The 12824-nt window shown below is 42.5% G+C and overlaps 1 protein-coding gene across 4 annotated transcripts in view; it reads right to left on the reverse strand.

Moving 5' to 3' along the window:
* ASPSCR1 (ASPSCR1 tether for SLC2A4, UBX domain containing) overlaps positions 1-12824 on the reverse strand; it is a 44112-nt gene that overhangs the window by 2218 nt on the left and 29070 nt on the right. For 3 of the 4 annotated variants that reach the window (XM_050319384.1, XM_050319382.1, XM_050319383.1), the window contains exons 13-15: positions 2100-2151; positions 1303-1372; positions 786-973 (exon numbers count right to left, since the gene is read on the reverse strand). In XM_050319384.1, coding sequence (XP_050175341.1) covers positions 786-973; positions 1303-1372; positions 2100-2151 — 310 coding nt within the window. Of the gene's footprint in view, positions 1-785; positions 974-1302; positions 1373-2099; positions 2152-12824 lie in introns of those variants that run through there. The other variant, XR_007629379.1, reaches the window with a different exon arrangement.

The following is a 12824-nucleotide window of genomic DNA, read 5'->3' on the forward strand; positions in this document are numbered from 1 at the left end:
AATATTTGGCATTATTAGCCAGGGATTTCCATATAAGCATTACTAGTTTTGATGCTGTTAAGGGGGCTGATTTAATGTGGTTTTTTTTTTCCCCCTTGATTTCCTCTCTCCCTCTTGTCTTTGCCACTGAATCAAAAAGTGAATACTCCCGACTGTTTAATTCAGGAATCCTTCTTCTAATTACGTCATATTTTGTATAAATTCACACATAAGTTATTTTTCTGGGACTAAAAGAAAAACTGCAGTTTTCTGATGAGGATAAACCAAGAAAAAATTAGTAATGGAAACTTGGTTGCAATCTTAATTATGGAAAACCACTACTGGTTTGCAGTGAAGATTTAAAACAGGAAGACCAGCTAAAAAAAAAATTCAAGAGAAAGAAAAGTACTAAAACAGACTACAGAAGCAGAAGGGAAAATAATGCCAGAGATTTAACAGATGACATTGGCCTTTGGTATGTAGTATGTCCTGCCTATTAATATCTGAACAACACTGGCAGAGTTAAGAGCTCAGTACATCAAACCAAAAACACAGTTAAGAATGCTGCAAGCATATGGATTAGGCATCAGACTCCCCAGTGTTCAGAGCCTGCACTTAGATACTTCTCCAGTGAAGGCTGAGGTTCAAGTCACAAACCAATGCGTGACCAAGCAGTGAACCAAGTTCCTGCAAGCACAAACTGACATCTGCAACAATACTGTTAACATCCAACATACTTGGCAGAGAGGAGCCTGCCTTTTGGGGCAGTTTAGAGTGAACAGAGCTCTCCTCTGATTTCATGATACCTGGCAGCTTCAGCCATTTGGGGACTTTCCCAGGGGTCCTTCTCAAGCCCTGCGGAGCTCCCTGTGTGGTGGCTGCTTCCGGAGACCCACTGGTCTTTTTGTCACTTCGGGCTTCTGGTTCAGATAGGGTTGGAGCTCCTGATGCTACAGATGATGAGGCAGAAGGAATTAATGATCTGGAAAAACACCTGAGAAAGAAAATAAGCAAGAATTAACCTTTATTTTTCATAATAACCCCCGTACCACCACCTTTAAATTTTTTTAAATTTTTCAGATTGAAAAGGTTCTTCTTTTTCCACAATAGAAGCACTAGGATTTACTTGATTTGGTCACTGAAATCCTACTTTGCAAATGACTCACAAAGCTATTAAGTTGAGTATGACAGTATGACTGTTTCTGGAGAGCAGGAAGCCCTAGCATCTTCAAAGAACCCTTCTTTGTAGTAAGATGAGCTCATTTCATGCTTCCCATCCCTGAAATACTCAGGCATTTGCAGCTCTATTCGGTTCCAACATACCTGGCTACTAATAAATCAGCTGCAGAAGGGGAAACTGCAGAGCTCAGCAGGTCCGATTTCAGGTAACAAGCTGTTTAAAAATGAAACCAAATCACTCGTTTTGTAACATAATCAATGCAACATCAATCACCATAGTATCACATAGCTCTCAGCTCAACAAATACCTGCTGTATACTACAGTAGATCTCCATCACCCTTGCCCCAAATGACACAGGACACTTTTTAACTATGAAAGTTTTCTTTCACAACTCAGAGGTGTCCTATTTCATCATTCAAACCTTGAGATCTTGACATTTCCTTTCAGTGCTCACTGCATCTCAGAAACTTTTCTGTGAAGCCAGAGCTTGTTGTTTTGATCTCTGGCAGAAACAGGGATTCTAAGCATAAACCAGAGATGTCAAAGAACCAAAGATTCAGATCTGTTCTACCATCTTCAGCCAATCCACTACCACAGGAATGTTGCAAAAGTGTTTCATAGTAATTTGTCTAGTTAACATTTTGAACAACAGGATTTTTTTCTACAGAGCCATTCTTCTATCATTATTGCTCTCGTGGCAGACAACGCCTACTCCCTAGCCTAATGAATCCCATAAAAAAGGTACTATGTCTACATTTGTGCTCAAGCTAACTGACCAAGCCAGCTCTGAAGAGCTTCAGCTAGTTGGAATGAGGACATTCATGAGTATTCTCAAGGACTGCAGTACCTTTCGTCAGAAGGACTCTGATAATAAGGATGTAATTCTGGGTCTACTACAAGAGCTATACAGTCAGCTGAAGGAGAGAGGCAATGCACTCACCCCTGCACTCCTCAGATCCAAAATGAATTACAGCAGTTGGAAAGAGTTTAGCCTACAGCAAAAGGGGAAAAGAAGGTATCACTGAATGTAATGCTTTCACAGTTCACAGCGAACATTAGACAGGTACAGACAAACTCATGGAGTTCAAGCCAAGGTCACTGAACCATCTATAATTCAGAAAAAGTTAGACTTGTGCAGAGCACAAGTTGGAGTACAACATGAAGCAAAATTTTATGATCTGTTCTACCACACACAGGTGATGAGACCTGTACAACATGAGCTCACTGTGCCAGTGTCGTGTCCTGCCATTCCTTCTCCTCTGTCCCCATGTCTCCTGCCATTGTATTGTACACACATTCTCCACTGCTAAGCAGATAACACAAGAAGAATCTTCTAAGACCTGAGTGACTGATAGCAAGAGAAGAAAAATCTAGCTATGCCCTCCAAAATCTATTCTAGATCATTTTATTACATTTACACCCTAGGGTATCTATGTCTATGGTCGAAATTTGTCACTGAAATTTCACCAGCTTTCCAGGGTGCAGTATTTCCTTTTATAAATCCAGCCTGAATTCCTAGTTTCTACTTGTCAGAATAATCGCTATATTTGAACACTTTTTCAATCTAGTGGGTTTGGTTGCTATTTTTTTCCCTTATTTCAAAGGTAGTTCATGTGATTGGTATCCCATTTCCTCTTTTCTTTCACTGGGCACCGCTGGGAAGTCTGGCCCATCTCCCTTACTGTTCCTCATCTCTTTCATTGCATACATTGACAAGCCCCCTAGAGCTTCTCTTTTCCAGGCTGAACAACCCTGACTCTCTCTGCCTCTCCCCATGTGTCAGACGCATTGGTCCCCCATTATCTTTTGGTCCTTTGCTGGGCACCGGAGAAACTGTAAAACTGGACTCACAGTCCCCTAGTTCAACTAAAGAATCACAAATGCACCTGTAGGTAAAGGAGGGACCTACCTATGGAGGTTGCTCTGCCATCTCCAGTGACCACAGTGTCACACCACACCTTCATAAAACCCAGTGCTGGAACTAAGCAGTACATTATGTAGCACTACCCCACCATGTCCAGATGGTGTACCCAAGTGTTCCCAAGGGAAACAGAGGGCACCAAAGTCAAAATTACTGAACTTTGAACTAGAAACAGACACTGCTGCAAGCACAGGCTTGGATTTTTAAAAGGGCTTGAAGGTGATATGCAGAAGATTAATATGATATGGTATAACCAGCTGTACCAGAAAGGATTCTGAAAGAAAAATACTGTATTTATTACCTGCATCACATGTCAGTATAATACCACATAAAGAAAAACTAGCTGAAACAATTCTGTTAAGCTTTTAGGAAGCCTTGTACTAAGAAACAGGTAAATAAACCAAATCAGAGTGTAAACCAGATAAAAGCAACCCACTGCCTCACTTGGTATCACTCATGTGTACTTGGAAACCGTGCAGGGCAGACTGCCTGCTCTAAAGTTTTCCTGAGCCTCTGTTGCCACCATCAGCCCAGTCTGGATACTGGAATGACAGCCCTTGGACCTAATCCAGAACAGCAGTTACTAGAACTGTAGAAGAAGTAGAAGATCAGCGGAACCCTGATCTTCACAGAGGACACTGTGGACTGCTGCCCTATGCAGAGACTAATAAAACTGTATTAACTTAAGGCAAAATGAAACAGCTTCGCCCATCTTCCTGCCTACAAGCTTTAGATATGCATGTGGTATTACACGTTTTTTTGACATTAATCCAAAGGCTGTGGGAGACTGTCTCACACAGCATGGCCGACATCACACTAGACTGAAGCAGGAGACATTCGTTAGCCTACTCCAAGTCTCAACTCCTGATAAAGCATCCAGGAAATTTCATATCCTTAAACTGACATTTTAGCAAAAATAATTATTTATTAGGTCTTTTAACATTTCATTCCTCAATCAACAGGGCCTAAGGTTGCCTGCTCCAGTCACAAAGACGGCTCTCCATAAACTTTTTTAATTAAAAAGTACCAGACATGGTTTAAAACCCCAGAGAAAACTCTCACCAGAGCTTTGATGTTTTTGCTGCATTCGTCTATTTAGGAAATGGGTGCCTTAAAAAGGGCCCCCCCAACACACATACACTCAAGCCCTTTTACGCACAACATCCTTTTCATGCCAGCTGCAAGTTGGAAAATGAGGTTTTTGTAGTGTGTTAGTGTTGGAATTTTTTAATAACCTCCCCTCTCTTTTTTTCACCTCCTGCCCAATTATCTTGGTAAATAATTAACATTCTGAAGGAGATAAGTAAGCACAGCATCTCAGAGCTCAAAGCCCTTTAGTTCAAAGCCCTGCCCTTTTCTCTTAGTTTCCCTGCTGCCGCCACTGAAACTTCCTTGTCAATCAAGCTCTGGGCACACACATCAAAGCCTCGTGTGGGAATGGCCCCAAGGGGTCAGAGAAAATTCATGGCAAGGCCTGTGTGAGGCACAAAGAGAGAAAGAGAGTGAGAAACACAGAGCTAGACACACACTCAACCAACAAACACAGACAGACTGTGCCCCAATATAAACCTCTACCCTATTTACTCACAGGTTGTCAAATAACCATAGTTCTCAGTTTCAGGATCCACGTCCACAGCCATTTCCCACTGCTGGCAAAACATCAGTCCAAATGTTTCAGTTCAAAATCTTAATTGAAAGAAACTCAGAGGAGCTAGACAGCAGCCCACAAGTACACAGAACGCAACCTCCTTCCCATGGCTCCTTTCTCTGCATCCCTATCCCTTCCTAGGGGTCAGCCAACACAGTCCCCTCTTGCCAAACTTCTATCCAGTAAGTTCTTTTTCTTCAATTCAAACAGACTATTGGCTCATGCACAGAACCCTTGGTTCAGCTTCCTTTGTGTGGAATTCTCAGGTACCAATCCCAGCACTTCCTGAAGGCTCAGTACAGAAGGCAACTGCACCTCACTTCTCACCCCAGGAATTCTCTAGCCAGTCACTGGCAGGACATAATGCTGTCCCAGAGTTTCCTGAAAAACAGAAGTATTTAAATCAGCAGCAATTTTACTTTAAAAACAAGCAGGCCAGTGGAATGATCCCACTCTCCAAGGGCTGTCTTGGCACAAAGAAGAGAAGGCTTCAGTAGATGCCATGCAGGAAAACATGCAAGCCCAAAGTCAAAACCTCTAACATTTTCTAACACAGCTAAGAATGTAAGGATCACACACTGGCTGTTCTAATGGTTGCAGTTGTTCTAAGGCATCTGTCAATGTTTCTATAGGAACAACTCTGCAGTTCTTAACCTCACTTCATAGGATCCTTTTAAGATTATCTGTGAATCAGAACAGATTTTGAAAACTCTTAGAATCACACTAAGCCTGTCAGATTGAGTAAAAGAATCAAAGGCTGTCCAAAACAATTAAGTCAAAAAGCTCCATTCACTTATATGCGGAGAATTACCACAACAGGACTGAGCCAAGAGCCAGTTACTACACTCAAACACCCAGCATTTATTTTCCTTGCTGCTTTGATTTCCAAAGAAACAATGCCATTCTGACTGGGGAAACAGATGCTATTATCTATTGAATTATAATGTTCAAATCACACTGTGCAAGACATACTTACAAGATACAGTCAGATTTATTGTACCAACACCTAGAAATCGAACTGAAAATGGTGTTTCACTGTGCAATTGTATAGATGCAATATAGATGCAATTGTACAGCAACATGCAATATAAATAAAAATGCTTTGTGCTTGTGGGTTGGGCTTTTTTGTTGATTTTTTGGGCAGATAAAAAACTGAGACCTAATGAAATTAAATAACTTATTCAAGGTCAACAGGATGGCAGTAGATGAAATGAGAACTAAGTATGCGAGTCTCTAGAGCCCCATCCAAGGCCATAATCACAGGACAGCTTCTTCTGAAAGGATTAGAAAGCCACTGAGGTAAGGAGAGAAGGAAGTCAGTGTCCTGCGTATTGCTCGTCCTGTTTAGGAAGTATCATTCCAAGTGACCAACTTCTCAGATTTTAAAAAGATCTAACACAGCTTCATCCATTTGCTTAGTTAGAGTTGCAAAAGTTTAAATGAATGCTTTCCATTTCAGAGATCTGAAGACCAGCCTGTTACTCATAAGGCCACATTTAGTCTGAAACTATGCAGCTGAGTAACTTCAGTTTTACTCAAGAGAGGCAGCAAACAGTTACTTGGACACTGCAATGGTGAGCGCGGTTTGTGACAGCACGGCATCCTGGCACAGTGGGGCTGCTGCATCTTGCATTCTGTGATAAAAATATACACACTAGAACAACATTCCTGGGTGAATCCAGCTGTGATACAGCAGAGAAACATTTCTGCTTTGTTTCAGTGCATGTTTTAGGAACTTGTTCTCTGGAACACAGAAAATATTTCAGGCAGAACCCTCCCCAAATAATGCCTCAATACTTCCTCCTTCACAGACATACACATGCAAAAAAAAAAATCCTAGAACAGAGCACTGCAGACAATGTACATTATTCCCAGCAGTTGTTCTATTCTCTGACAGAGCAATGCTGTCAGACCAGGCAGGGGCTGCTGTCGAAGGGAACTCACAGCTGCCAGAAGGAGCAGCATTCTTTCCGTTACATGATCTGAGAGGATCTGCCACAGGTCTGCTGCTAGTTTGATGTTAGAAGATGAATAAGAAAATAAGCACTTCAAAGGAACACGCGAATGGAAGGAGAAACCCAAGCTACCAACATGAAATACTGCATAGTACACACACCCCAAACACATAAACTAGCTCTTGGAAAATTCAACTGGAAAGTCAGTGGATCAAAAGTTTCTCCAGCAAGACTGCACAGCATCGCTGAAACAGAAATAAACACCACAGCTATGGTGAAAGTGGCAGACCAAGTGGTTCATGTTTATAAGCTGAGAACAAAGCTGCCCAATGTAGACAGCAACTGCCAAAAAGGAGGTGGATATCCTGCAGCCACCACAGAGGAGTCTGATCCAGCTAAGACAGGGGACCTTTAAAATTCATAAGGCAAAGATAAGATTTGAAAACAGTTTTGAGAAGGCTACTTAATAAGGAATCCAGGTATAAAGACTATTCATTGAGCCCCTGAGCTGAGATCAGAAAGATCTGGCCTCCAGACCTGACAGTAGTAGTGAACATTTTGGGCAGGATTTGCACTCTGAATTCAGTTGTCCAAGGAAGCTCTCACTGGGACCAAAGCACCCAGCCATACTTGAAGCCAGCATCATGAAGCAAGCATGGACAGCCTCTGTGAGCGTGGGTAACAGGCCTCACCACAAACAGGAGGTGAGATTGCTAGTACATGCAGTCAGATGAGAAAATCCTGAATGGAGAAGTAACGGGCTAAGACTTTTAGGTGAATACCATTACCTGTGCTGGATGAATTTCAGTATTAACTGCAATTCTCTTTGCTAGTGAGTGCAATAATCAAAAGGCCTGCCACTGGAAGTGCCTCTAACAGACTTAACTCTGATGAAGTAATTTTTTCTGAACTTGCATTCAGACTTTTGCCAATAGAGAAGGCTTCGCACTGACCGTAGTTGGCTTCACTGAACAGGCATGCCAGATGTACTGCCCAAAGTGGTATTAACAAATAGGATATGGAAACCGAACCAAAGGCAAAGAAAGGAACAAACAGCTCGTCTGGATTTTCTGTCTCATGGTACGTGCCAGAGGAAACATTCAGTGCACTCTAAGATCTGATTAGAAGACCTAAATACTTATGTGGAAGCCTGTGGATTCCTTTAGCATCTCTGAAGACAGAGGATGGACTCCTGCCCTCTCTGCTGCCTTGACTTTTCCAGTGGTTGGTACTCCTACATTCTGCTAATTCTTTCCTAGTATTAACTCAGCAATCAACGATTTTTTTTTCCACTAACCCACCATAGATACGCACTACACAAGTGCCTGTTTCTGGAAGGAGAAAGAAGTTAAGAAGCAACTTTGAAAAGCTCAGACACAAACAAGCCAATAGAGCTATAAGGAATGCAAAGACAAGTGCTACAACAGGGAAGCCTGTGGTTGATCAGCTCTGGAGAGCAGAGTATTATAAAAGACTTCAAGGGACATGAGAAGAAAGCGGCCAGCAAAAACAGCAACAACAAAAAATCAAAGCAATGCCTTGAAGTCTTTATGGGTTCCAAAAACTCCATGTTGCTGCCAATCTGTGTGTTCACTGTACTGTAAATACACACAGATTTGGGGAGAATTCACTTCAGACAGTTCTTTCAATCCAAATATCTTGGCAAACAAGTCGACAACATTTATCTTGCTTCTTGGTTTTGCTTCCAGCGCAAAGGTTCTCCCTTCTCACTGTAAGTGACCAAATTAAATGAATGTGGTGTCAATCTTATCGGCTTGAATGGAACGAGAGGGTGGAGAGATCAGAAGTATGGATAATACGGTACTCCACCATCTGTAGTCACTCCTGTTACTGGCTCTGGAGCAAACTTGAGTAATTTATAAGTATCTGAATGCTCAAATGTGGTCACATTACTGCCTCAGACACCATCCCCTCCTCCTTACAGACAGCATCAAGATAATCTGTAGAGTGGAGGATAGCCCACTGCTAACTTAGGACCTGGGATAACGTGAAAATTAAATGTTGGAAAAAAATCCAGAATGGCTAGATACACCATGGTAGTACCCACTTTGGAAAAATCAAGAGTCAGGTTATGCACAGGTATCTCTGCAAGGGAACCACATTACATGCCAAGCATCCCACAGATGGCACTTTGGGCAAAAGCAGCAAATTTTGGCAGTTACATGATACAACCTGACAACCTTAAAGAGATGTACTACTGATAAAGACAAACTTCCTCCTGAGCCTTTCACACATCCTCCAAATACAACAAAAGCTCGAGCAATTAGCCATTCCGTGACTTTACTCATGGTTCCCTTTTCCCTGTGATGTCTGAAAGAACTGTGCACTCCACAGCACTTCATTCACGTTCGCACCCTATATACCATAACACTGTTATTCCAGAACAACCTTTCTCACTGCAGGGGTGCTGGGTACTGTCAGGTTACCTTAGAGCAAAAGCCCCTCTTCTCCCAGCCCCAAAGCCACATATTTTACAAAGCACCTTAACCACCTGCCTACTATCTTTACAGAACAGCTTTTTCTTTTCATCTCCCTCCTTCCACATAACGGAACAGAAGGGGAGCTCTGACTAAAGTCCAAAACCTTTCCCTTCCATGGATCACAGGATGCCTGAAAGGGAAAAGGTCTCCACTGAACCCCTCTGCACAGAGCCCAACCCCATCTGGGGCAAGGCCAGGACCCACAGGCTTCTCTGCAGCCCCCAGCCCTGTGGGGACTCTGGCCCATGCAAACCTCTTCGCAACCTGAAGATTTCTCAGCTTGGAAGGCCATAACATCAGGTGAGAAGCAATGAGCAGGTCCCCATCCCCAGCACTGCCCCAACACCACACACATCCCCTCTCTCTCTCCTGGTCCAGGTCAGGGTTTTTTTTAACAAGAGCCCTGAGGCTCAGGCAGTGCAGCCTGACTGGGAACAGACACCTCTACAAAGGGCATCCAACAGTGACACAGTGGGCATGGACACAACAGCCAGAGTGATTTCCGCACTTGTTTCCGCCCAGAGAAGAAAGGCCCTTCAGTCACTGCCAGGCACCCAGATTCCAGCAGAAGGGAAAGCCTACCTGAGCAGGAGACATTATAGCAGAGGGTCTGCACTGACATGGTGAAAGTTAAAGGGGAGAAAGGATTTACACCTGCAGCAGGAGCAAAGCTTCACGCAGAATCACCCAATCCAAACTGAATGGCATGACAAATCTCAGCAGGAACCGATTATTTCCTGTTTGATGCTCGATCCAAGTAAAATGTTGATAAACACACAGAAGCATTCCTTCCATAACAAGCCATGACCTGAAAGGGACACAGGCTACATGTTCACTGGCATTAAACACAGTTCTTCCAAGGACAGAAGAACCATAGGCAGAGCCAAGTCCATTCAATCCAGCCAGTATCCTAACAGTGAAGAACAACCAGATACACAGAGAAGAGTAATCTTGTTTATATGTGACACTTTCCCCTAATAATATTAGTTAGCAATGACTTTCAGTTCAGAAGCTTCCTGAGATGGTTTCTATATATTAAGACACTCTCGCTAAACATCTTTCTTGAACTTGTCCAAATTTGTCTCAAACCAGTATACACTTTTAGTATATAGCACCCTGTGACAAGGAATTCTACACTTCAGTTTTCTGATGCACAAACAACTGCCTTCTTCCATCTATTCCAACTCCTGCTTGCCCCACTTGATGCCACTTACTCATACGAGAGAGAAGAACTCAATCCATTCCAGCTTCTCCTTGGTCTGTTACTCCTTTTCCAGTCACATCTTTGGCAGACTGACCAGTTTTAGCCTACTCAGTCTTTCTTTGGACAGGAGACATAGAGACCTCTGATGATCCTTACTGTCATCCTCTGCAGCTTCACCACTTACTTTTGAAGATGCAAGACCAGTTCTGCACAAGTTATTCACGCAAACCCTGGGTCTATACACAGTGATGCTCTCTATTTTGTTCTGAATACTTTGCTTTTGGGAAGGAGACTTTTGTCTTAGTTTGACTACTATTCAGTAATGAGCTGATGATTTCATCACCTTAAGACTTTGCTCCACAATGGTGGAGTAAAGAAAAAAATCAACACAAGAGCTCACTGAGCCATGTATGATGCTCTAATTATTGTTCCTGTACATGCATCCCATTTACCTATGCTGAGCCAGCTGGGTAAGCCAAAAATGCCAAGTCATGTAACTGTTAACTAATGTGATAATAATCTCCTTACAGTGTCATGTTACAATCCCTAAAAAATATTCTAAGCATAAGATTTTACTTGCTTTCCACATTTTGTAAGTAATTGTAATGATTTTGTGTCATTAAGACTGTGCTTAAAAACTTCATTTTTACTTTAATTATATTCAAATTCTCAACGTAACCACTTCCTAATTAGTTTGACCATGCTGTGATCATATGTGGCATGAATAAAAACGTTATCTTAAATCAACTTTGGATATTATACCCTTTATCTTAGTTGGACACTATTCATCTTTCATACTGAGAGGATATGAGAAATAAGAAAATATCCTTCCTTAAAACAGGCAATTTGCAAATAATTTTCAGCTTTCAAGTACAGTATCTCTAACAGTCCCAGTTGTGTACCAATGTCAAGGCTTCGCACTGCAGTCCAAGGAAAGCCACTACACCTGGAGATGCCTGACATCAAAATCAACCAGGTTCTTCACCAAGTTGTGATTTCTAATGTAGTCCCTAAGACTGGGCTGTAAGGCAGCTCCAAGTCTTTACAGAGCACTAATTTAACATATTTTTATGTTTCAGGGAGCTGCCACGAGGACCGAATTCCACAGTAAATGTCACAATTAAGAAACTGGGAAATTGCCACATATATAACAAGCACCAGTAATGGTGCCAGGTACGGAACAAAGGCTTTAACCCAGCAAATTAAATAAAATTCCTGCCATAAGGTTTCTTATTTCAAAGACAAGAAGGTGTAATTATTCCTGCGGTGTTTCAATGCACAAGTCATGTTTCAGAAGACATCCAGAGAAACATGAGATGTGCACTGAGAAGGAGAAAATAAAAGAACAGTACTGCAGGGTGGGGGAGGCAGGGAAGGGGTAAATAGAGGTAAGCAGAGGATTGCAAACTTTTTAGAAGACAGATCAAAGCTAACAAGGCACACTATAGCCAGCACCAGGGACTGGATGAACAGGAGGCAGATATACAGGCCTGAACATTCAATCGTCTAAAAGCAGCTGCACGTGTATCTCTTCCACATGGCCTGGTCAGGAAGTTGTGGAATTGGAAAGCTCCACTGCAAACAACTTCAGAGGCATGCTAATTCCTACCTAATTCACCATGCTGCCTGAAAAGTCTCTTTCTCTATTTCTTTCCCCATTCCAGCCCTTCTGCTCCCCTGGGTTATCTAGCAAGAATTCTCACTGCCACTGCGTGAGCCTTTATTCTGCAGGATCTCTGATGCATCAGTCTGGAAAGGTCCATGGAATTCTGAATAACAGAACATTTTAAACATGGTGAGTTTGGGGCAGTCACTGGCAAAATCACTCGATCACTCTCTTAACATCTGTGATTTACACAGCCAAGAGTCTCTGGCCAGAGACTTCAAGGCCAATTTATCTGACCCTTGTAAAAAATCTCCAGGAATCTGAATTTGAAAACCTGTACTTCAGCCCTTGAGAAAAATTACACACAGAGACTCTATATTCCTCAGTGTACACACTGACTTAAAATAAATTCTCACATAGTGATTTCAAAAAGGTCAGCTTTTTGTCTAATATAGGCTCTAGCTCCTGCTGTAGAAATTGAAAACAGTTCCCTTTCCACATCCAGTCTCAAATCTCTTACTATCCTAGCCCAGTTACAGATAGAGCAAACTCAGCTCAGCTCTTGCAATACCAGTTCCAGGTTAAATACAGCTCCGACTCCATGTGGTACAGAGTGTGTGTACAAAACAATGCGACCCCCCACCCCTGCCCCAATGTGCCCGTGCCTATTGCTGCACAAGGTGGACCTCTTCTGGTGAAGAGTTTGTGCTCCAAAACACCTGGTTCCATTAGCCTTGGCTGAGCAGAAGCCTATGGGGATCACAGCATTACACAGCTTCTTTTGAAACTAAAGCCTGGGGCAGGGTTAAGGGGAGCACAAGCCAGAGAGA

The sequence above is a fragment of the Myiozetetes cayanensis genome, unplaced genomic scaffold (genome assembly GCF_022539395.1).
Source record: "Myiozetetes cayanensis isolate MyiCay16 unplaced genomic scaffold, myiCay2020 scf22, whole genome shotgun sequence".
Classification (NCBI taxonomy): domain Eukaryota; kingdom Metazoa; phylum Chordata; class Aves; order Passeriformes; family Tyrannidae; genus Myiozetetes; species Myiozetetes cayanensis.